This window comes from Epinephelus moara, chromosome 13 (genome assembly GCF_006386435.1).
Source record: "Epinephelus moara isolate mb chromosome 13, YSFRI_EMoa_1.0, whole genome shotgun sequence".
NCBI classification, from domain to species: domain Eukaryota; kingdom Metazoa; phylum Chordata; class Actinopteri; order Perciformes; family Serranidae; genus Epinephelus; species Epinephelus moara.
In genome coordinates, this window is record NC_065518.1 from 10,639,093 (window position 1) to 10,663,383 (window position 24,291).

Consider the following 24,291-nt stretch of genomic DNA (forward strand, 5'->3'; position numbering starts at 1 on the left):
CCCACCAGAGCTTACTAAGAAAACATACATATTTAATACATTTTGTTTACTTACTCCTAACGGTTTTAACAAAACTGTAAACTGCTGCATTGAATCAGGATAAGACCTGTATACTCTTTTCTGTCAGGTGGAAAGACCTCCATTAACTCATATGATTATTACAACTATTCGGACAACAACAAAGGTATGTACATGTAAAAAAACAATCCAAAAGTGTACAGTAATTGTTTGTGTTAATATTTATTCCTGTAGCCTTAGTTATGCAAGTCTTGAAACTTAAGACACTTTTTTGATTTTCTGAAGCATGTGTTTGTGTGGAAAAGTAAACTAAAAGATATGTTACTACAGACAAACAGAAAAAGTATTCACACAAATTTGTTGTGAATGTTTGCAGGTTCGCCTGGGCTAATGTTAAATGCATTAGGGTGATGTGTGGCAGATAGATCTCAAATAGAGAGCCCTGTGTAAACTTAAATGACTGTAAAAATGCTCACATTTAGAAATCATTAGTGGGCTAATAATATAAAGTCCCGCAATCCTGCCAACACCCAACTCATAATGGCCTTTCAGTGACCACAAACACCGGATATTACTTAAGACATTTGTGAGCTGGTGTTTTCAGATTTTGGTAATAAATTCAGAATAAAGGGGGGCCTGGCTTTTTGAGAATAAAGTCTTTGATTGAGGATGTTCCTTGATGTCTCTGCTGTAGATGCTGAGGTTATCTGCAGTTATGAGGATGTTTTGAGACAGCTGAACCTGTCCAGAAAGATGGAGCTGTACACCATGGCCCGACCTGTAAGAGATTACAAAACAACCACACGGGTACACCTCCAAATGTCTATCTATGGCATTCTGGATGTGGTAAGTTTCAAATTACGCTTTGAATTTTCCATCAATGTGTTCTTTTTTTGGTAAACCTTCATTTGAGGATTTTCAATAGTAAAAAAAAACACTCAGTACATCATCTTAACAACTCAGTCACAAATATCTTCACAGTCCGCAGACTTCAACATTACTAGTAAAATGAAATACATATACACAGCGATAGAGGGTACACTGTTACACTGTCAGTTTATTACAATTCACTAAGCTTGAGATACTCGAGGACAGGGCTCCAAATTCTCACAAATATTTGAATCTCATTCTGATAAGAGAACCTTTCTAAATACGATACCTTCATCAGCTCTCTTATTCATGTACCATATGTTGGTGCGCAGTCTGACTTCCACATAAGTAGAATAATAGAATGTGAAGTGACAAAAATCGGTGCCTGGAAATGGGCCTGGCGGCTCCCGATCCTGTCCTCCTTGTTTCTTCTAAAAAGTCTTCTGTTGTCAATTCAGTACCTTAGGTTCGGCTGGCAGGTACTTAAAAAAGCACTGGAGATAGGCAGAATCTGATGCAATCGAGTTTATTGTGTTCACAGGCAACAACACAGACAAACTCATGAGTCAGCCTCCGGAGGACGACTGACTTCTGCTTTCGGTGCTCTGGCTTATATGCTGGTGGAGGTCGAAGAGATCTCCACCCATTTCTGTAGTCCTTCCCATTTCGATCCGTTTTTACTGGTAGCAGACTTTGCCTCTGTTCTGGCTCAAACTGGAATCTGCCACCAGTATTTCCGGAATCGCTCTCACTCTATTTTTTAAAAACATGTGATCTCTGGGGACTCTCATGCTACAGTCCCTCGTGCTTCCGTGTAATATGACTCATTACATGTACATCAAGTAATACAATCATTTGAGTGTGTGTGTGTGACCTTTCTTGTGTAATATAACTCTTAAGTGCATTAGGCCGTACAATCAAGTGAGTGTAATATAATTCTTAAGTGCATTAGGCAGTACAATCAAGTGAGTGTTCTATCTTCTTTCACACAGCACGTGGTAACTTGTATGAGTGTCACTGTAAGTTCACAACATCATGTGAGTGTAGGTTGGTGCATTATATCATTACACAGCGCGTGATAGGTTATATGAGTCAATAAGAGTTCACAACTGAGATGTCACTAAGAGTTCACACAGTTACATTGCATATTATGTATAAATGCAGTATTAGTTTTTTGTAGAAGTCTACACACTAACATGGTTATATATTTGTATCTTACCCTACTTATGTGGTCTAACACCTGATGAGGGTTTTGACTTTTACACTACAAATGTAGTTTCCTTGCCACAACCAAACCAAATGAAACTGCCTGGGTTTCAAACTTGTCTACCAAAGGTAACATACTCATGGCACCTAGGACAGCAACTAGTGGATTACGTTTCCCATTCTTTTCAAAGGCATTAGAGAAACATTCAAATACACTCTTCCTAAATTAACAATTTTCAGCCTGTCCAAAAAGAATGTGTTAACGTCCCATCTGCCTCTTTACACCTACAACAGAGGGGGGAAACATCAGGGAAAATCTTATGCAGTTTGTCTTTGGAGTAGAAAAGCGATACACTGTTTTAAATTGTATCAGATTGTGTCTAGAGTTAACTGAACATTTGTGCACACTTTCAAGACTCTCCTACCAAATCTCATTGTCCATCTCTTCACCCAACTCACTCTCCCAATTCTGCTTAAGTGCATTTGTGCTGACATCACTATGCCTTCATATAATGTGGTAGGGGCTGGGATGTTTTATGCTCTCTGCAACTGCTCAAACAACATGGAGTGCCCACCAAGGTATAGAGCCCCTATGTCTTTGATACCCTGAAGAGTCCAGTCTGAGAAAACTTGATCATTTAAGCCAGGGACAAACACATGATTTTTACATATTGGACTACAGTAGTATTTGGTGCTTTATGTTCATTCATTCATTTTCTGTAACCACTTATCCTCTTGTATCGCAGGGCTGACACATAGAGACAGACAACCATTCACACTCACATTCACACCTACGGACAATTTAGAGCCACCAATTAACCTGCATGTCTTTGGACTGTGGGAGGAAGACGGAGTAATTTGTAATTTGATTTGCTCTCAGATTTTAACAGTATACCTAATGGCAAAACTACTATTTTAAAGTAACTTGTTTGTTTTGGTGGGGCTGTTAAGAAGGGCAAGAAGAGAGGTCTTATTACAAGGAGCATGCTCTAATGATAGCTACACTGGGTAGCCACTTGAGTCAGCTGCTGGGCTCTTTTTCCACCATGATATGATGTTTTAGTGATCCACCCAGTAGTAAACTTTAAAGTTTGGCAGGCCTATAGATGATGTTTTTCTTCTTAATGATGATGACTATTTCTGCCTCTTGCGCCAAAAATTTTTAACATCAAACACTCAATTTCCAGAATTCTGCATCAATTCATGTCCTGTAAGTCCTCTACTACCTATATGTTTTTCCTAGGGGGACAAATGTACATGTTCTAAATTTCGGATATTCAATAGGATGTGTCCCATGCACCCCACCCAAAATCTACACCTGTGCTTACATCTGACATGTATTAACCAAAGAGTTCTTTGCTTCTTCAAAGTGTTACATGAAGTCTAATATTTGAGAACTTGTATTTTGACTGAAAGCAACCACAAGGAAATTTTTCTGTGTCTTTTGTGAACTCATTTTGTGTTGATTTTGGCAGCCCCTTCCATAGGAAAGGAAAATTAAAAATAAGAGCTCTTCTTTGTCCAGCATTTTTCTCCTAAACATAACTGAGCTCAATATTACATCAAAATGAGATGTCAACCATTTTTTAATACTTCATTAACTCAGCTCCTGTGAAACAGGCTTCCTCTTGTCTCAGCCCGATCCTGAGCTATTTAAAGGCTATTTTCTCTCTCACGCTTCTCTGCACATGAGATAACAGTAAGATCCAAAAGAAAACTTGATTGGCTTATAACTGAGCCTGCATAATTTCAGAATTTTGTCTCAGTGATCAAATTCAAGTCTCAACTCTGTGTTTTATCTGTTCCAAGAGTTGAGAAACCTCTGAGAAGCACAGCAAAAGAACTCCTGCTGATTTATTCCTTTTCTCCTCATTTCTCCTTAATCACGATTTAGGAGAAACGGATCAGAATTTAGTAATCTCCAAGTAAGGAGCTGATTTATTTTGTGTCCATGAGCACCACCACCTCGTGCACCACCTTGTGCACCACCTCGTGTTGTTTTGGAAGTGAGTGGCCGAAAATCGCGACTTATTTTTAAAACTGTTTTTATTGTTTTAATGCAGCTGTTTGTAGGATGAATTTGTGACGATGGTGAAACAAAGTTAACTTCTTTTCACCATCACCACCAGCCACCAACCACCGGCCACCAACAACGTACCAGCAATGTATTTCATAAATAATATCTACATTTACATACCTGTCCAGAAGCTAAAAAGGCAGATTCTGGATGAGTTTTGAATCCTTTCAAATCCTGCAGTTCTCTCCATCTTTTGAATGTCCGACAAAGGTTGATTCATGTTTTCACCAGCGCTCTGTCGCTGTCCCTTTAATCTTTTTTTTCCCAGTCAGTATCAGAAATAACCACAAAATAAAATGTAGAAAATGTAAACATAGGCTCTTCCAGTCTGCATGCCGGAAATCGTTTTGTCTGATTTGAAAGGCATTAAGAAAAACTATAAAAAAAGAGACCTCTGATTCCTCTTACTCGTGGTCTTACGTAGATCATATAGCAGCATCAGTATTGAACTGAAACCGTTTCATGGTTTAAAAAGACCTTGTAGCCACTTTAAAACCAAATAGTACTTGTTTTTGACAGTTTCCCTGTGTGTAAAGTCAATATGTTGTATGTAACTGTGCTACTAGAAAGATTTTCACAGATATTATTTCTTTGCCTACAGAGAGAGAAAGACCAGGCTTTCGTTCCTTACGTTTGGATTTATATGGTGAGGTTTTTTTCTTCTTTTTTTAAATCATTCTCACCTGTTCCTCATTAGTAGAAAATTAAACTGTTTCCTTAAATTTGCATCTTTCAGTTATTTCTATCTATTTCCCTGCTTCTTACTCATGTCCTGATCTTTTCACTCCCTTGTTTTCCTGTGTAGGGCTGGCAAAATGATCGGCTTGGTTGGCATCCACCTAACTTTTGTGGACTCGAACAAGTAATAGTACCTACTGAAGTATTGTGGAGGCCAGATCTAACTGTTGAAGAGATGTAAGTTGGAACGTATATGCATGTTTTCAGATTCACAAATTCACATACACTCACAACAGTAGCTTAAGTTTATTTACTTTATTTTAAGTTTATTTACTTTATTAGCCCTTGGTGAGGCGCCCTGAGCGGTTAGGGGTTCGGTGCCTTGCTCAAGGGCACCTCGGCAGTGCCCAGGAGGTGAACTGGCACCTCTCCAGCCACCAGTCCACGCTCCATATTTTGGTCCGGACGGGGACTCGGACAGGCGACCCTCCGGTTCCCAACCCAAGTCCCTATGGACTGAGCTACTGCCGCCCAGTAGAGCATCATGTTAGAGTGGCAGGAAGCAAGAAAGACACACATTGGGAATATGACAAGTTTATGGACCAGACCAGTAGGGGGCTGGAAGCTGCTCCCAGACACCATTTGTTTAGCATATCTGCAGTGCCCAAATGTTTATTTTTAGTCACTACACTTACAGTGCAATAAATGTTTTAGCCAGGCAAGCGGCATGGCTCTATGGATGGCAACGGCACATGGGAGAAATTTGCCTAGAGGGCAGTTTTATTTCAGGCCAAACCCCATTTTTTTTCCTAACCCTAACCAAGAAATTGCTTTCTGGCAGAAAGCCCCAAGCTTGTCCCAGCAGCATGGTAATGTCAGTCTGCCAGTTGGTCAGTCCACTACTTTGGTCCAGACTGAAATATCTCAAATACTTTTTGATGGGTTACCGTAAAATTTGTTTCATATCTTCATGGTCCCTAGAGGATTAATCCTACTGACTTTGGTGATCCCCTGACTCTTCCTGTGGCACCACTATGAGGTTGTCTTTGAGGTTTTAAGTGTAATGTCTTGACAACTGTTGCATGGATTGAATTGGTTGTGACATTCATGTTCCCCTCAGGATGAATTATAATCACTTTGCTCATCTCATGACTTTTTATCAAGCTCCTTCATGAGGTCAAGTTTTTTATTTGTCCAATACTTTGGATTTTGACCAAATACCTGCAAAACTAAGGATGTACCTATCAGGAGAGAAGTCGGCCCTTGGGGGGCGTTGACCCACGGAGAAGGTCATTGCCAGTATCCAAGTATTCCAAAGGCACCTTAGAGAGGTTGGGCCCCGACAGGTCACTTGGTCCCAGTCGGCTCCCTTTCTTAAATACATACATACATGCATACTAGACAGAAGCATATCCACCTTATTCCAAGTCCCCATGATACCTTGTGTGAATTATGGGCGTGACTTCTAGCGCTGAACCAGAACCAGCGTTTTCCAATGGTACTGGTATGCTATTCCTCTTCTCTAGAGCGAAACAAAATTGTGCACACCTCCAGTCTCCTATCCCAATACAGTTACAGAAACAGATCATTGTGTTGGTTTAACAGATAAGGATACAGATAATGACGTCTTTGTACACCTAGACGATCTGCCTGTGGCAGGTGCGTGGCACAGGTTGTTGCTCTTCTGATAGTGGTTGGAGGTATGGGGGTAGCCTAATCATGTGCTGCACATGATCCTGTTTAAAGCTGGAGAGGTAGAGAATGTCATCCACACAGACAAAAACACAAATGTTAAGTGGGTCTCTGAAGATGTTATTAGCCAGAGGGCATAACAAGGTACTTATAGTGTCCACAAGGTGTGTTGAGGGATGTCTTCCATTCATCCTCCTCTCTGATACAAAACCAGTGAAAAGTGTTTCAATGGTCATTTGGAAAAGATGATAGCCCAGAAGTTCAAACACAGGAGATGAGTGGAAGAATGACCGTGATGTGTTTGAGGTCTTGATAGTCAATACAGGGCCAGACTTTATACTTCTTCTCCACAAAGAATAAGCCTACTCTAACGGAGGGATAAGGAGGGTCAAATGATGCTGGCAGCTGCCACCTCATTGATTTATTTCTCCATAGCCTAGATTTCGGAGGCAGATATTATGAAAAGTCAGCCTTTGGGGGGAGTTGACTGAGAAGAGAGGGAGAAGGTCATTGCCATAGTCGTACAGACAATGGGGAGGCAGTGAGGAGGCCAGACCCTTGTTTAACGCCTCCTTGATCTCCAGGTATTCCTGAGGCACTTTAGAGAGGTAGGGGGACTCAGAGAGGACAGAATTATTAAGAGTAATATGTAGAGCAGATCTAAGAGAAACAGAATGGCAATGACTGCTCCACTGTAGACTTGCCATTGTAACTCAGTCAGCATGTGGTGTAAACCAGGGGTAATAAAAGTAACAGGTAGATTAGGAGTATTATTAAAATGACAAACAGGACTTGGTGATTATCTTACATGCCCAGATGGATTGGAACCATTCAAAGAGTTATTAAGCAGAGGAGTGGACCATCAAGTACACAGTCATTTATTAGATGGGCAATAACCAGGAGTCTTAGCTGATGAATACTTACACATTGTGGGATTGTTGAGAAGGGCACAGAGTTTAGGATGAAAGGGTATTTTTGGATCAATGGTACGGCCTATCAGAGCTTTTTGGATGACTGGTGAGCCTCCCCTTTTACTGGGCAGAATGAGTACTCAATTTTTGTCTTTGTCTTTATGTCAAAACACAGCTCTTCTTCTGACAGTTAAGCTTCCAGCTTTTCAAACAACAAAGCATTTCAGCTGTCAGAAATCATGCATGTTCTGCAGGAAGTGTATTTTCCAGAGGTTTGTATTTAACATGTACTGGTATTTACTGTGTAATTTAATCAAAGGTCCTTCCTAAGTATAAATTTGTCAACCTCTTATTCCCTGTACTATAACTTCTCCGTGACCTATGGGTAGATACCCAGCAGTTGCAGTAATTCATTAACACGAGAACATGCAGAAATGTGTCATACCATGCGGATAGTGTTTACTATATTGAAAGACACAGTGGTAGATTAGAGGGAAAATAAAGAGTTGGATTATGTTGACCCATGTTTTATGGTATAACAGTCAGTATGCTTTTTGATATTTAGTGTGAAGCATAATAAAGCAAATTGCCATCATGGGTGTGTTTGTTTTCATACAGGACAGAGAAAGACAAGGCCCCGCCAACTCCTTTTCTCACCATAACATGGGATGGTCGTGTGGAATATAGGAATGACCAGGTGCTGGTCAGCACGTGCAGGATGCAAGTTTACAAATTTCCTTTCGACGTTCAGAGCTGCAGCCTCTCTTTCAAGTCTGTCGTATACTCTGGTGAGCCCGTAACCTGCTTTGTTTAAAAATTTCTAGAGCAAGAGCAAAAGTTTCTCGACATTCACCTAAAATGTGTATAGTTCGTGTTGGAATAAATATGAGTGCTGTAATCACTCACATATTACTCATATCATGCAGTTTATTGTCATATGAACACACACCAGCACATACACTCCATTGTTGTCCTGATAAGAAATCTCAAAGTTTTTCTTTTTATTTTCCAACTCAGATAAAGAACTAAAGTTTGAAGCCATCCTTGATGCTTCAAAAATCACAGACTGGTCTCGTGAAGTGATGCGGACTCAGTATGAGTGGCTGTTCATCAACATGACTGTCAAAGAGAAAACTGTCAACAATTTTAGCTACAACCAAAGCATGATCGTTTACACTGTAAGTATTAAGTAGATTTTACTGCTAACATTTATTTCTTCCAGCAAAAATCTACAGGTAGACGTTCTATCCTTCCATTTGCTACTTTTACGTAAACCTGCGAACTATACTCAGACCACCTCCCAAGGAGGTCTGAGTGATGTTGTCACATTAGTACTTGATGCTTTGTTATGTAGTATATCAATTATAGCCGCTGTAAGTAAATAATTTGAAGGGTTCCTCAACAACTGCAGATGTAAGGTGTGTTTTGTTGTTGTTGTTGTTGTTGTTGTTGTTGTTGTTGTTGTAACCTGGGTACCTAATACGCCCTGTTTCCACCAAACACTTTCAGTGTGGTACCTTTGGAACCAACAGTAACCCTTCAGACATGGCACCTAGACCCTAGTGTTTCCACTGCAAACAGTACTCTTAAATATGGGCGGGGTTGTTGTCACTCACTGCTCCGTCTAGCACTCACTGTATTTCCTAATTACCGGTGACACAGATGGAAGTCTGCACCTCGTTTATCGTCCATAGAACGAGGCTGCACACCAACATTTTCAGAACAAAATAAAACAGGCTGCAGTGAGAGTCTCTCTCCATGGGATATTTAAAAATAGCAGGTTTGTGCATTTAGTCCTTCTCAGGCAAGCTCAGGGGTTTAGTGTTGCTGGAGCACACAGGAACAACGCTCTGGAACGCTTTTTTTTTCTCTGAGTGAGGATTAGAATAAATACAGTTCACATAATCCTTCAACCTAAATATATATAAACACTTGGAACCATTTTTTTCTCCATTAAAGTTTTTTTTTGGGGAGTTTTTCCTTATCCGCTGTGAGGGTCCAAAGGACAGAGGGATGTCGTATGCTGTAAAGCCCGCTGAGGCAAATTGTGATTTGTGATATTGGGCTTTATAAATAAAATTGATTGATTGATTGATTGATTGATTGATTGATTGATTGATTGATTGATGGCCAAAGTTGTCACAGTGAAATTTAAGGTGGGTTGATTGATACACGTCATCACCTCATGCATTGAGTAACATTACAAGTTAGTGTTCCACCTTAAAAGTCACCGGCAGTCGGCCCAGTGAATTAAGTTAAGCAAAACATCCTTTCATTTTATAGTTATAGTTTACTAATAAAACTCTCCACAGTATGAACAGTGGTTACATGAGCCTCAAAACCAGCCTCAACTCAGCTCCACCTTTTAGTACCAGATCTGTGTGCTAGGTACCCCAACAGAGGGGGAACCAAAAATGGGGACGGTACAGAATGGTTCCATTGGTACCATCCACAACTTTTCACAGTGGAAACAGAAAAAAGCGTACCGAACTGAACTGATCCATACTGTTCTGTGGAAACAGGGCTTATGTTTCCTTTGACAAAAGTATATGAATTAGAAGATCAACCAACTGACTCTTAAAAAACATTCATAGATCAAGATGAGGAGGCGGTCTGTCCTCTACATTGCCAACTTCTTGCTACCCATCCTGTTCTTCTTCTGTCTGGACTTGGCCTCCTTCCTGATCTCAGACAATGGAGGCGAGAAGCTCAGCTTCAAGGTCACTGTGCTGCTTGCTGTCACTGTGATGCAGCTTATTCTCAATGAAATTCTGCCTGCCTCTTCAGACAGGATTCCACTTATAGGTAAAGAAGCTCAGAGTCTTACCTTTATTAGACTGTTATTCATATGAGCAGGAACAGCACAAATACTGAATCAATGTGTCATTGTTTGTCCATCATAATGATATGGCTTTCTTCCTTCAGCGGTCTACTGTATTGGGATGTTTGGATTGATGCTGCTGAGCCTCCTGGAGACAATTTTAGTGATGTATCTGATGGAGAAAGACTCTACATCCCAAGACAACAAGGCAAATAATGTCCAAAGCCTGAGTGAGGACTGTGGAGGTAAATGGAGCAAAGACGACATACACAGCTGTGATGGAGGTGAGATTATAATTCTACAAACCTCTGGATCTTAACTCAACCTACCATTGTTATTCAGTTTTCTACTGCTCTGATTATATTTTACTGATTTTATTACAGACACATTTGCAACTTAAAATACATTATTTTTAATATGCTACAACTTTCTCTGTGTCGATCATATCCTTTCAGAGGTGAAGAAATGGAATCACTGTGCCTGTGTCTGTGATGTACCTGCTGACGAACCTCCATCTGAACTGCTGTCAGTGGCCAAAGAGGTTAGGCTAAAGATGCATTTTAAAGGTTGAAGGAATACTTCACCAACAAAATGACCATGTGTATATCAATCACACAACCGATGTTACGTTGAACTTGTAGAGAGCTTGCATGCCCCCGCAGTGAACGAAAAATCCAAAAGCAGAGAAAATTGGCCCATGAATTGAAAATTAATTGCCATAAAAGGGGGCCACGTTAAACAACAGCAAAATTATATCAAAACATCAGTTTACAGACTCTCAAACCATTCTTGCAGCATAATAAATGGCCTAGTACACACACAGATACTTTTTATTTATTCTAGAGTAAATAAATAAAGCAAGTCCATACAAGCACTGTCGTAAAAAAAATTGTCCAAATAATAAGAATATTATAAAATATAATAATATATAATAAAATACACAATATAATAGGCCTATGTGTTTTACTCATCGCCATTGAAACGTTCAACTATCGCTGCTGTCATATTCATATATATTTCATATATTGATGATGAACAGTGCCTACTCATCTGTCCCTGCAGATAACAAGATATAAATCCCATGTAGGACCTTTTTTTGTGACTACAAAATGCATTAATACATCTCTATATAACAGGCTACACATGTTAAAAAACAGAAATGTTTGTAAATAAGGACTATAATTTAATAAACTGGGCATTTCTTACATTAGAAGACAGTCTTTTGTTGTTTTTCAGCCAATTTTTTTAGCCTATTTCACTGCAGAGCCTGATAGGTCACAATAATATTATGTATTTTCAGTCCCTCTACAGCCTGTACTTAAACATATTTCTGTATCATGATGTGGTTTAATGTTATTTATGGCCGACACAATTTAAGTAACATTTTAATAGACCTAACTATCAATAACTATTTTATACATTCATAAGCTGTTTTGTTTTTTCGGCAGTTGAAAAACCCACAACGTCACGACCGTATTGCCATGAATTGTGTTATTAAATCAGTGAAGTCTGCTGAAGTCTGCACCCCAGGCAGACTCTCTGGAAGTCTGCAGAAAGCCCACTTAAGGCCCCTTGTGGACTGGATGAATTGTAGTATTGAGCAACTCTCAGCAATCCCAAACTTCCTGGAAACATGCCGGCAAAGTCCACGAGTCTGCAAGTTCAGTGAAGTGTGGACATTTGGATTCAGCCTCAGTCTCAGTTATCCAGTCATGTGCTCAGTACTTATCAAGCACCTGTGTTTTAGCTAAAATCTTAATATTTAAAAAAAAAAAACGTTGGTATATGAAAATACCATACTACTCTGCTTGTGCGTTTCATCGAGGAGAGTTCGAACATACTTGTTTGCCCAGGCATGCTTTTAGTCTGTGCATGAGACCATTTATACGGAAATGTTTTAAATATTTAGGTTTTAATGAAAATGCATGTGTTGGAAGTACTGCGAATATGACTGGTTAAATGAGACTTGGACTACACTGCATGAGTTGGCCATTGTTAAACTCAGTCCCATTTGACTTCAGTGAATCAAGAATTTTCTGTGGTTTTGGATTCTTCGTCCATCGTGGAGGCATGCGGGAAAAATAAAGTTTCCCGCATGCCTCCCATTCAGTGTAAAACAGGATGAGTAATTGATTTACAATGGACATAGAAATGTAGCAGCATGCAGTTTTACATAGTCCACAGTCTGGTTAATCTTGTTAATTGCCAGTCCATTAAATTATTTATGCAGGGAAGCAGCAGCCATCTCAAGGAGGAAGGCCAGGACTTGGAGAACATCTCAGATGAGCTGAGGGAGATGGTGAAAACACTGATTCAGCTCCTCGACAGCAGAAAGGAAGAAAACAAGCCCGGCTACTGGACCAGAGTGACTAAAACAATCAACAAAGTCTTCTTCATTTTCTATGCCACAGCTTCCAGTCTGTTTTTAATTGTTATCTTTTCAATATGGAACACTGCAGCAGATGAGTAGAGGTAATGTTTACAAACACGATTAAGGCCCTGATCACACCTACAAAACATTTTTTGGTTTAAAATTAGATGCCACTAGTAAAAAAAATTCCTGCTGTGCCTTTTCATTGTTGCCAGGCAACCACCCCATCACGTCATTACACTAACCTTCCTGAATAATCAGTCTACCATTTATTGATTGTTTGTTTTTCACAGTGATTAGTATCTAGTTCCTAAAATGTTGAGGCTAAGGGTACTTGCTGTAGCTCTGGTTGAGGGATCATGGGGAGTACCACCAGTTGGTCCAGGAGCTTCTCCTCCATGATGGACGTTTCCAGGCATATTTTAGGATGACTCAGGGGCAACCTGCTGTCTATCGTTGGGCCATATAGCTCTGGGTATCCAGTAACTGCTGTCACCAGTTTCTCCTCCATTGTTTACCAACTGTAAACTTGTCGTGACCACCACAGAAGGCCCACCTCTCAAATCATGTGATTGGACAATGGGACAAAAGATGACGAAAAAATAAATGTCATGGTGCGCTTTTCCACTTTGAGTGGAAGTTTTTTCACCTCAAGGAGTTCAGAGTGCGCCGGAAAAAATGCCAGGTGCTTACAGCGCAGAAATGTGAGGCATTATGCAACACAAAAACTGTGAGCAAAAGGCTTCATTTTGATTAAAAACAATGACAAAAAGGCGCCTCCAGCTGCTAAAACACTTTCTGCGTGATCGGTCATGATCAAGTCAATTTCCCATTGAACACTGACATTAACACATCTATAGTTAAGTTTCAAGAAAACAGTGACAATAATAATAATAATAAATTTTATTTGTAACGCACAAATCTCAAAATGCTACAGAAGGCAGTGCAGATATGCTATGCTAAGAGTGAGCTTTAGTAAAAAGGTAAGTCTTTAAGTTGCGTTTAAAAGTGTCCACAGTCTGTGGTGCTCTCAGGTGGTCAGGAAGAGCATTCCACAGTCTGGGAGCGGCCAAGCAGAAGACCCGGTCTCCCAAGAGTCTGGTCTTGGCAGGGTTGAGGAGGTTGGCAGTGTGGCAGGTGCATAAGGAAGTCTGAGGAGTGAGGAGTTCTTTAAGATAGAGTGGAGCATGTCCATGAATGCACTGATGTGTGAGGAGGGAGACCTTGTATTGAATTCTGAGTTCAACGGGCAGCCAGTGGAGTGATTTGAGGATGGGTGTGATATGGTTATGCTTGCGCGCCCTCATCAGGATACTAGCAGCACTGTTCTGGATATATTGAAGCCTCTGGATGCTTTTACTAGGGATCCCGATGAGGAGTGCAATAGAGTAGTCCAGCCTGGTGGAGACAAAGGCGTGGACAAGCTTTTCAGTATCTGCCAGGTTGAGTGATGGACGGAGTTTTGCAAGTTTCCTGAGGTGGTAAAAGGAAGTCTTGCACTGGTGTTTGATGTGGGTCTCGAATGTAAGGTGGGTGTCCATTTTAACGCCGAGGTTGGTGACTGAAGTAGATGGGGGGATGTTCTCACCGGAGAAAGAGATGCTGGTGAGGGTGGATGATCTGACCTGGTGTGGGGTGCCAACAAGGATGGCTTCAGTCTTGGAGCTGTTAAGTTGTAAAAAGAAATTTGCTTCATCCACGCCTTTATCTCCTCCAGGCAGGTAGTGAGTGAGGCAGATGGCAGGAGTGCAGAGGGGGTGGGATCTGTCCGCAGGTAGAGTTGTGTGTCGTCAGCATAACAATGGAATGATATGCCATGCCTGCTGATAACATGGCCGAGGGGAAGCATATAGAGAGTGAAGAGGGTAGGACCCAGCACCAAGCCTTGAGGGACACCACAGGTGACACAGTGAACTTATGATATATACCTTGGATATAAATGGAAGGTTGGAGATGGGCCTGTAGTTGGAGAAAACATCAGGGTCAAGGGTGGGTTTTTTAAGAAGAGGTCTAATGACAGCAGTTTTCAGGGCAGATGGATTGGACCGGCGTGAAGGGAGTGATTTATGACCTTGGTGATAAGGGGGCTGATGGCGGAGAGATTGGCTTTCACCAGGGCTGTGGGGAGGGGGTCCAGGGCGCAGGTGGATGGTTTCATTGACTTAATGATGTTCTCAACTTCCTGCTGTGTAGTGTCTGAGAAACAGCAGAGAGGTTGGGCAGTCCCAGGCTGTGGGTGGGCCGTCTGGGCAGGTGGGTCAGTAGAGCTGGAGAGGAGAGACCTGATGGAGTCAACTTTTTTCCTGAAAAAAGAGATGAAGCTGTTGCACCGCTCCTCTGAGGCTTCAGAAAGGGGGAGTGCTTGTGGTTTGAGGAGATGGTTTGTGGTAGAGAACAATGACCCACTGTTGCTCAGTTTAGACCATCAAGGGTTCATTCTGACTTGTTGGACCCTACATGGACCCACAGGATCCATGATCTTCATTACAAATCCTTTGCAATCACATTATTACTATTGTTATTTATTATTTTTTGTCCACATTTTGTTCAGACAAGATGACCACGTCTTGGATAATGTTGACCAAAAGAGAAAAAGGCAGCATTACTTTGTGCTCTACTATGAACACAAAGTGACCTTCTCTGAACTGAAGTTCAGACATACGTAGTGCTGCATGTTTTACACACTGCTGTACATCTAACACATATACTCTGTATGAGACTATGTCTGGTGGTGTTATAAATTTATAGTAATATATGCCTTTGATGTGTAATATGTACAATTATACTGTTCAGTGAGTTGATCAAATACATAATAAGATATGTTAAAATGTAAGTGTAGCACTTTTTAAATTAATAACATCGTCTACTGTTTTGAGTGTTTTTGCTGGATCCATTATATTAAGTATATATGTATGCTGTATACCAAGTGTTCATTTTCTAAAGACCTGTAAATGTGTTTTTTTCTTCTACAGTATGAGTCATTTTATTTTGTCTTTTATGGGTTCTTTCTGTATCTGCAGTTAAGCCACACTCTGTATTCACATGATGGAATAATAGTCCTGTAATCTGTAAACATGTATCAGACTTCATTCCACTGAAATAAACAAGATAGGCATACTCTTTTGTTGTTTTTTCTTTGTATGCTTGTGTGTGCTGCTGAACCAGACACAGGAGAGCAGCTGAGCCTTGCAGCAAATTTTTCCCAGTGGCCACTCGTGGTGTAAAAAAAAAAAAATGTCTGTGTACACGTGTGTAAAACTGTTGATAGGACACCTCAAACTGCAAACATGGTCAATTACGAACCCTTCCGTTCTGACTTTTTGAGCCATGATGGTTTTATATTTGTAAAACTTTCCTCAAGCCAAAAAAAGTGATTTAAAAATCTGTGATGTCATCACAATGTAAGGTCAATGAGCCGAGCGGGAAATCAGGGGCAGGGCCAGTGGAAGAAACACTACTGCACATATTCAGTTGGCCGCATACTGCGGAAGTAAACTCGGAAGCTACAAAACTCTTTTGGCAAATGTGTCAGGCAAACAACTTCATTGGAATAAATATGTGCCATCTTGGAGTCCGGTATCTAGTTATCATTAAAATCTACCTACTGAACTCAACCAGGGCACATTTGAGATGGGAATTTTTTTATGGGAGGGGCTTTTAATTCCTCTTGCACAAAACCTGCAAATACGGGAAATACTATCAAATTGTTTATCTAAACTAGTCTGAATGGGATATTACTTATAAATATATATAAAAAAAATATATAATTTGAGAATCATTCATTTGATCTAGCTCCTACAGTAAGCACATACGCCAACTTCAAGCACTGGTTCACTCTAGTAACAGTTAAATAACTATTTCACTGCTGTAAAGATGGTCCTCTCATAAGACTACCCTGTCTATACAGTAGAGACATGCAATTCTTTTCAAACTGGTGATACATGTCCCGAGAAAACAGAAAAAAAGGCTGTGGCATTTGATTTTTGCTCAAGAGGTAGAAAGCCTACAACTACCAGAATGCTGTGTGCTGCACCAGACCTTTTCTTTTTTCTTATAATAAACTTTATTGGAAGTACCTGCGGCTATGCTATAAGCGACCCTCTGCAATGTTTAAATCGGTCCGTTTTTTTTCTTCTTCTTGTTGTGAAGATTTGTACAATAATATATTGTGTACTTAAACTTAAGTGTATTGTATTGCACTAATATCATCCTCAACCAAATATATGAAGCTCTTAACCCTCATTCTTATTCATTTATTTAAATGTTTTCATTTAGTATTTATAACTATTGCATTATAAATGTATATATATATATATATATATATATACATATATATATATATATGTTTATATATGAATATATATATGCGTGTTTGTGGATGTATATATAGACATATACACACACATACAAATATATGTTTAAATTATTTGATCATTTTATTAATTTATCCCTAAATTCATACTTTTGGGGTGGGGGTGAATGACACGTGTGTTAAATACTCGGCACTTGAACCGAGATTTTGTTCTGGTGTCCTCTTCATTTGTGTGTTTGTGGATGTATATAACCACATACTGGATGTGTGTATGTGTATGCCTTTGTTTATTGTCATTAAACTCAATAAACATACTGTTGGGGAAAAAACTTTACTGAACAATTTATAATTAAAACACGAAGGCAAGTCCATCATATTATCAAAGTAAATGGGTGTGAAACCAAGTAGAGAAGAAAAAAAGAGACAGAAATAAAAGCCAAAATATAGGGAAAACAGAAACATAAATAACTAAATAAAGATACAAATTAGAAATAATACAACATCAGTAATACAAAACCAAATTATTTGGTCTTCATCTAAAAGTGATCCTTATTATTTTCCGGGTATGCCCAGCACCACACCCATAAACCCTGCAGCTGGTGGGTGATGTAATGCGAAGTTTTTTGGATGAGAGGCTGAGAAGACTGGACTGGAGAGAGAGAGCAGGAAATTGTGTCGGATTGCAATCAACTGAACCGTGAGTGTAGGATGGGTGAAAGTTCGGAGGGATGGGATGAGAAAGTTATGGATTGGTGCTTTGCATCAAACAGAAGAAGGAAAAGGCAGGATAAGAAAGATAAAAGCGCAGCTTGGTCAGATCGAAGCAGTCAAGAAGAAGAGGGTGCTTTAAAAAAGTAAGAACTCATCGGGAATATCCAGCGCAACATGAGACTGAGAAAGACTGGAAAGTAGTCATATTGTTTGGGAGAGAGACGGGACACTTTCATCCAGTTAAAATGACTAAAGCAATTGAGAAAGAAATTGGAAAGATAAGATTTGCCAAGTTTCTCAACAACCGCAGAGTTCTTATTTCTGCTATGAACAAGCAGCAACAAGATAAAATCCTCAAGATAAATACACTTGATGGAGTATTTCAAATGTGCTGCTAGAAATGACTGAGGAGGAAGTCAAGAAAGAAATCAGAGGAGGGAAAGTGCTAGACGTCAAGAGGCTTCAGACAAACAAAGATGGGGTAAAGAAGGAAAGCTTATCAATGCTGGTGCAATTTGAGAGCACGCTTCCCAAAGAGATTAGAATGGGGTGGATCAATTACAGAGTAAGAGAATATATCCCAAATCCGATACGATGCTTTAAATGCCAAAGAATGGGACATGTAGCCCAACAGTGCCACGGTAAACAAAGATGTGCAAAATGTGGAGGGGAACATGACTATGGTAAATGTGCGAAAGATGCTAAGCTGAAATGTTGTAACTGTGGAGGAGAACATAGTGCAGCATTTGGAGGCTGTTCTGTACAGATTAAAGCAAAAGAGGTGCAAAAATGTAAGATAATCAATAACATATCATATGCAGAAGCTTTAAAGACAGTTAATGATGAAATGCAAAGTAGACCCTCTGAAACATATGTAGAAGTAATGAGCGGCGAAGTAGGAGGAATAAGTGGGGACATGAGGTCTCTACCACAGAGAGCTAGCAGGCCTAGAAGGCAAGAAGACAGAGCAGCTAAGGCTCCAATGACACAGCTGGTGCAGTGTACACATAAATGCAAGGTTAAAGAGGATTCACTGATTGTGGATCAGACAAGATTTGTTGCCTTTATCTGTAAAATAATCAATGTGGCTACTAAGCAAGAAAAAAAAAGCGACAGAATTAAGACAGTGGTGAATGCAGCAGAAGAGTTCCTGGGTATTCAAGACTTAAGAGCAGAGGATATTCATGAAATACTGAGAACAAACACTGATGGAGGATCCCAGGGTAATGATTAACATCTTTCTTATGGTGATCCATTTACTACAATGGAACGCGAGAAGCCTTATTGCCAATGGACAAGAATTCAAAAAATATGTATCAGAATTAGAACCTCGACCAGATATCTTATGTGTGCAAGAAACCTGGTTAAGGCCTCATCTTGATTTTATTCTACCAGGATATACCTCGGCTCGATATGACAGGGTAGACAATCAAGGAGGTGGCTGTGTTACATTTGTTAAAGATAACATAGTGTTTCGAAGATTACCATCACCAGTAGACATGGAATGCGTAATTATTGAAGTGTGTAATGCAGATGTTAACACTAAAATAATCAACTTTTACAACCCATGCAAGAAGTTAAGTGTTGAAATGTTTAATACAATCAAGCATGATAATAGAAAAGAAGTATGGTGCGAGGATTTTAATGCACATAACAGTCTTTGGGGAAGCAAACACACAGACAACAATGGAAATGTGGTAGAGGAACTATTGGAGGAAAGATCACTAGTCTGTATCAATGATGGCAAAGGAACAAGACTAGATGTTTATAGAAATAGCCTATCTTGTCTTGATTTAACACTTGTATCTAGAAATTTAGTATGTTCATCTGAATGAAATGTTGATGATAATGCTAGCATAGGAAGTGATCATTTCCCAATTCATTGTTCTGTAAACCTTAACATTTTTTCACAAGAAAGATACAAGCTAAAGAAATTGTGTTTTGAAAAAGCTGATTGGGGAAAATTCAAAGAACACTGTATAGAGGAAGCTAGTTCGATCTCAATGGATGGTAATATAGAAGAATGTGTTTTGTTAGTGACTAATCTAATTCTGAACGCTGCATACCCATGAGTAATATAACTGGAAAAAGAAAAGTTGTACCATGGTGGAATGAAGAATGTACTAAAACTGTTAGAGAGCGAAATAGAGCTTTACGAGTACTGAGGAGTAACCTGAATCAAGAAAACCTAATAGACTACCAAAGGAAAAAAGCTCTGACTCGTAAGGTTATCAAATCTAGTAAAAAGAGTACATGGAGAACATATTGTGGTGCTATAGGTAAAGAAGTAAAATTAGGTGATGTCTGGAACATGTTAAAGAAAATGAGTGGTAAAAGGAAGTACACTAAAATACCAGTATTAGAGGATGGAGAAACAATAGCTATAACTGATAAAGAAAAGGCTCATTTGCTGGGTAAGAGTTTTGCCAATGTTCATAGTGGAAATCATCTGGATGATCTGCATAAAAAGAGGAAAGAGGAAATACTCAGTGAAAACCAGAACATAATTAGGAAAAAAGATAATGTAGACTCAACTCTTGATGCTGAGCTGACTATGAGTGAGTTAGAAATAGCATTGCATGGCACTAGGAATACAGCAACAGGTCAGGACCAATTAAGCTATGTGATGTTTCGCAATTTGCCTGATCAAGTATTGAAACTTGTCTTGGAATTATTTAACAAGATATGGAGAGATGGGATCATGCCAAAAAGCTGGAAGACTGCACTTATTTTGCCTTTTAGTAAACCTGGTAAAGACCCAAATAACCCTGGAAACTACAGACCCATTGCCTTAACCTCGCATTTGTGTAAATGGATGGAAAAGATCTTGGTCCAGAGACTTAATTATATATTAGAACAGAGAGGTCTAATGGCATCATATCAGAATGGCTTCAAGAAAGGAAGATCAACTATGAATGCTGTCGTGAAAGTTAGCAATGAAATAGAGAAAACATTCAAGATTAAAGAACTGATGGTGATTGTTTTCTTTGATATTGAAAAAGCCTATGATTCCATGTGGAGAGAAGGACTGTTAATCCAAATGAATAGAATGGGTATTAGTGGAAGGTTGTTTAACTGGGTACTAGACTTTCTTTCTGAATGAAAGTTTAGAGTAAAAGTAGGGCTGGAGATATCCGATGAATTTGATATAGCTAATGGCATTCCCCAAGGAAGTGCCATCAGTCCAGTATTATTTAATATTATGATTAATGATATTTTTACAAACCTAGATAGAAGGATTTGTTCATCCTTATATGCAGATGACGGAGCTATTTGGATCAGGGGAAGAGATGATAGAAGTGTTTTGAAAAATATAAAGGAGGCTATTCAAAAAGTAGAACAATGGTCATATAATTGGGGATTCAAACTTTCACCCAGTAAGTCTTGTTACATGTACTTCACCAGGAAGAGAAAGATAGAGGAACAGAGTCTTAATTTATATGGGCAACCAATAGAAAAAGTAAAGGAATTTAAGTACTTGGGGATCTGGCTTGATGAAAGGTGTACGTGGAAGTTGCATATTGAAAAACTAGAAACAAAATGCAAAAAAGTAATCAACTTAATGAGAGCTATATCAGGATATAACTGGGGAGCAGATAAGCAGGCATTAATAGATATATATAAGGCATTGATGAGATCAGCAATAGATTATGGATGTTTTGTCTATGAAGCAGCAGCCAAAACACACTTAAACAAAATTGAAAGAATACAAAACAAAGCCTTGAGACTCTGTATTGGTGCAATGAGGACAACTCCAACTAATGCCGTGCTGGTGGAATCAGGTGAAAGCCCACTAGAGTTCAGAAGGGACAAACTTTCATTAACATATTGGATTCGGTTAAGAGGATGTGGGGATGAAAACATCAAAAGTGTCATAAATGAATGCTGGGAATATAACTGTTTTAAGGGAAATGGTTTTGGATGGAAGATAAAAGATAAAATAGAAAAATATGGCATTAAAGAAATTTGTTTTAATTCCCCTTTGCCAATAAGTAATGTTCCTCCATGGCTTTTTCCTAAGGTTAAAATAGATTTTAGTATTATGAACCTAAAGAAGGATTGGGTGGAAAGGGAAATAGGGCATTGTGCAAATCAATATATAAAGAATCATTATTACAGTTATTTACAAATATTCACTGATGGCTCAAAAGATCAAAATGATCGCGTTGGTACAGGAGTTTACATCCCACTTTTTCAAATTCAACTGAGCAATAGGATAACAGATAAATTATCAGTTTATTCAGCAGAGATGATGGCAGTCATTTTTGGACTTCAGTGGGTGGAGGAGGTGAGACCAGACAGGGTGGTGCTGTGTGTTGACTCTGCAGCAGTGTTACTGAGCTTACAGAATATGAAGTCACTCAGGGAAGATTTAATGTATGAAATTCTTCAGTGTCTGTTCAGAGTTCAGAAAGTGGGGATCGAGGTAGAATTTTGCTGGGTACCTGCCCATGTGGGATTAAGAGGTAATGAATTTGCAGATAGGGTGGCAAAAAGAGCACTTAGTATGAGACATGTAACGGATATTCCATTTGGAAAAGGTGAAGGAAAAGCACTAATCAAAAAGAAAATATCAGAATTTTGGCAGAAGAAGTGGGATGAGGACAGTAAGGGCAGAAATTATTACAGAATACAAAACACAGTCAGAGCACAGAATATTAAGGGAAGAAGTAGAAGAGAGGAGGTAGTTCTATCAAGATTAAGGTTTCATCACACTGGTTTAAATAAGACATTATTTTTATTGGGAAAAGTAAACTCACAAGTCTGCACATATTGTAATATTATAGAAAATGTAGAACATGTAATTATGTACTGTAGTAAATATAACGAAGAAAGGGTAAGGTTGCAACAAAGGGTGAGAGAGGCAGGACGGGACTGGAATTTGGCAGGGATACTGGGAACTAAGGGAGATAAGGTGTGGGAGATACAGAGAGGGGTAATGGATTACCTATATAACACTGGTTAGTTTTATAGAATATAGTGGTTGGTTGGCGTTTTTTGTTGTTGTTTTTTTCCTTTATTTTTTATTTATTTTTTTTGTTTGTTTTGTTATGTCTCTCCATGACATAATGTAATATAAAACTAGATCCTGTCCTACATACTCTGGTTCAGTAGGTGGCGGTATGCACCTTTAAAGTTGGTATTGCAATCCGCCAGAAAACACAAAGAAGAGGAAGAAGAAGATGTAATGCGAACTTGGCTGTGTTGAGACAAGAAACAATATGGCGGCCGGCTGGTAACACAGTTAAACAGTACGCTAAAATATGTTCCTGAGGTGAGAGATAGGCAACACAGCAACATGATATCGGTTAAAATTTGACTAGCATTGTTTAGTTTTACAGTTTTATCGAAGTTTGACCTGATTTTGTTCTGTGTTTGAGAGAAAGAGAGAGCGGCGGATTAGTCTCCCGATCCACTTCTCCAACTTACTCTTTGTGAATGCGGAAGTACAGTTCGTTTAACATATGGATTTCCACCAGCTCGAGAGCCAGCGAAAATCATGCAGCAGATTTGAGCTAAGAGATACGCAGGGAGACCTCGGCGCTGGTAAGATGGAGGTAAGTTCTCAACAGTTCATTTACTCATAATAGTTAAACTGTAATGATACAAAGGTGTTAGAAGTCGTCAACAGAGGATCAACTGCACCTGGCGCACCAACACAACACCACCCCCTTCACCTGCCACTGAGCGACGAGCCGGTTTGAAATACCGAAAATAAAACTAAAGAGAGAAAGGTGGACACACTTTAAAGTTGTTGTCTGCAAATAAGACGAGAAAATACTGTTTGCTGTCAGTTCATGTGCAGTCTTAGCAATTAGCATACAGTGAGCAATGAGCCTCGGCATTCATAACTTTTACTTTTTATGGAAATCCTTATAATTTTTTTGATCATGGACCCTTATGAATTAAAGAAATGTAAATAATCAAGGAAGGGACGCATGTTCAGACTTTAACAATTTAAAGGTAGGGAGGCACCTTTTTTTTTTCTTCTTTCTCGTTTGCAATGCTGGTAAATCTGAATGAAGTATACTCTGGTGCTTGTGGTTTTCTTGAAATGAAATGATGACTGAATTGTGGAGAATCAAACGATGTATAGGATGTCCATATTGGCAAAAGTTTAAACATTTATGTCTTTATGCCTTGATGTAAGCAGTTAAGCAGCTTAAAGGAGCAGTGTGTAATAATTAGGGGGACTAGTGCCTGGTTCACACTACACGATATCAGCCCGATTATAGCCCGACGCAGGGACGTACGGTGTTGGCTCCGATCGTGAATGACAAAAAGTGTCATACGCGATAATCCATCGTTTCATCTCATGTAGTGTGTCACGACAACCGACGCAGCTTCTGGGACGCCTCACAACTTTCCAACAGAAAGTCCAGCATGTTTGATTTTCTTTTTGTTGTTAACAATTTCTACCGTCGACAACTGTACGACAACAACATATTTCCTCTCTTTAGGTATTTCCTGTAGGGACGTTACCGCACAGATTAAAAAGGGAAAAATGATTGGGCGAAACAGCAGAGGCACTTTATCAACCCGGTGAGTACTGCCATTAGCATCAAGCTAGCAAAGAATGTTACCTCTTCATAATGGAGACGCTTTTACTCACCACAACTGCAG

At 39.4% G+C, this 24,291-nt stretch overlaps 1 protein-coding gene across 1 annotated transcript; it reads left to right on the top strand.

Annotated features, from left to right (window-relative positions):
• The first annotated feature begins 687 nt into the window (after positions 1–687).
• Positions 688–12,869, top strand: LOC126399834 (5-hydroxytryptamine receptor 3A-like). Its single transcript, XM_050060126.1, has 9 exons — positions 688–864; positions 4,773–4,817; positions 4,977–5,086; positions 8,071–8,240; positions 8,470–8,630; positions 10,047–10,257; positions 10,378–10,557; positions 10,729–10,814; positions 12,504–12,869. The coding sequence occupies exons 1-9, from the start codon at positions 688–690 to the stop codon at positions 12,741–12,743; spliced, it is 1,380 nt and encodes a 459-aa protein (XP_049916083.1). The 3' UTR covers positions 12,744–12,869.
• The last annotated feature ends 11,422 nt before the right edge of the window (positions 12,870–24,291 follow it).

Coding starts and splice junctions, on each gene's coding strand:
- LOC126399834 (XM_050060126.1), top strand. CDS start 688: ATGTTCCTTGATGTCTCTGCTGTAGATGCTGAGGTTATCTGCAGTTAT. Junction 4,818..4,976: donor CTTACGTTTGGATTTATATG/GTGAGGTTTTTT, acceptor TTTCCTGTGTAG/GGCTGGCAAAATGATCGGCT. Junction 10,258..10,377: donor AGACAGGATTCCACTTATAG/GTAAAGAAGCTC, acceptor TTCTTCCTTCAG/CGGTCTACTGTATTGGGATG.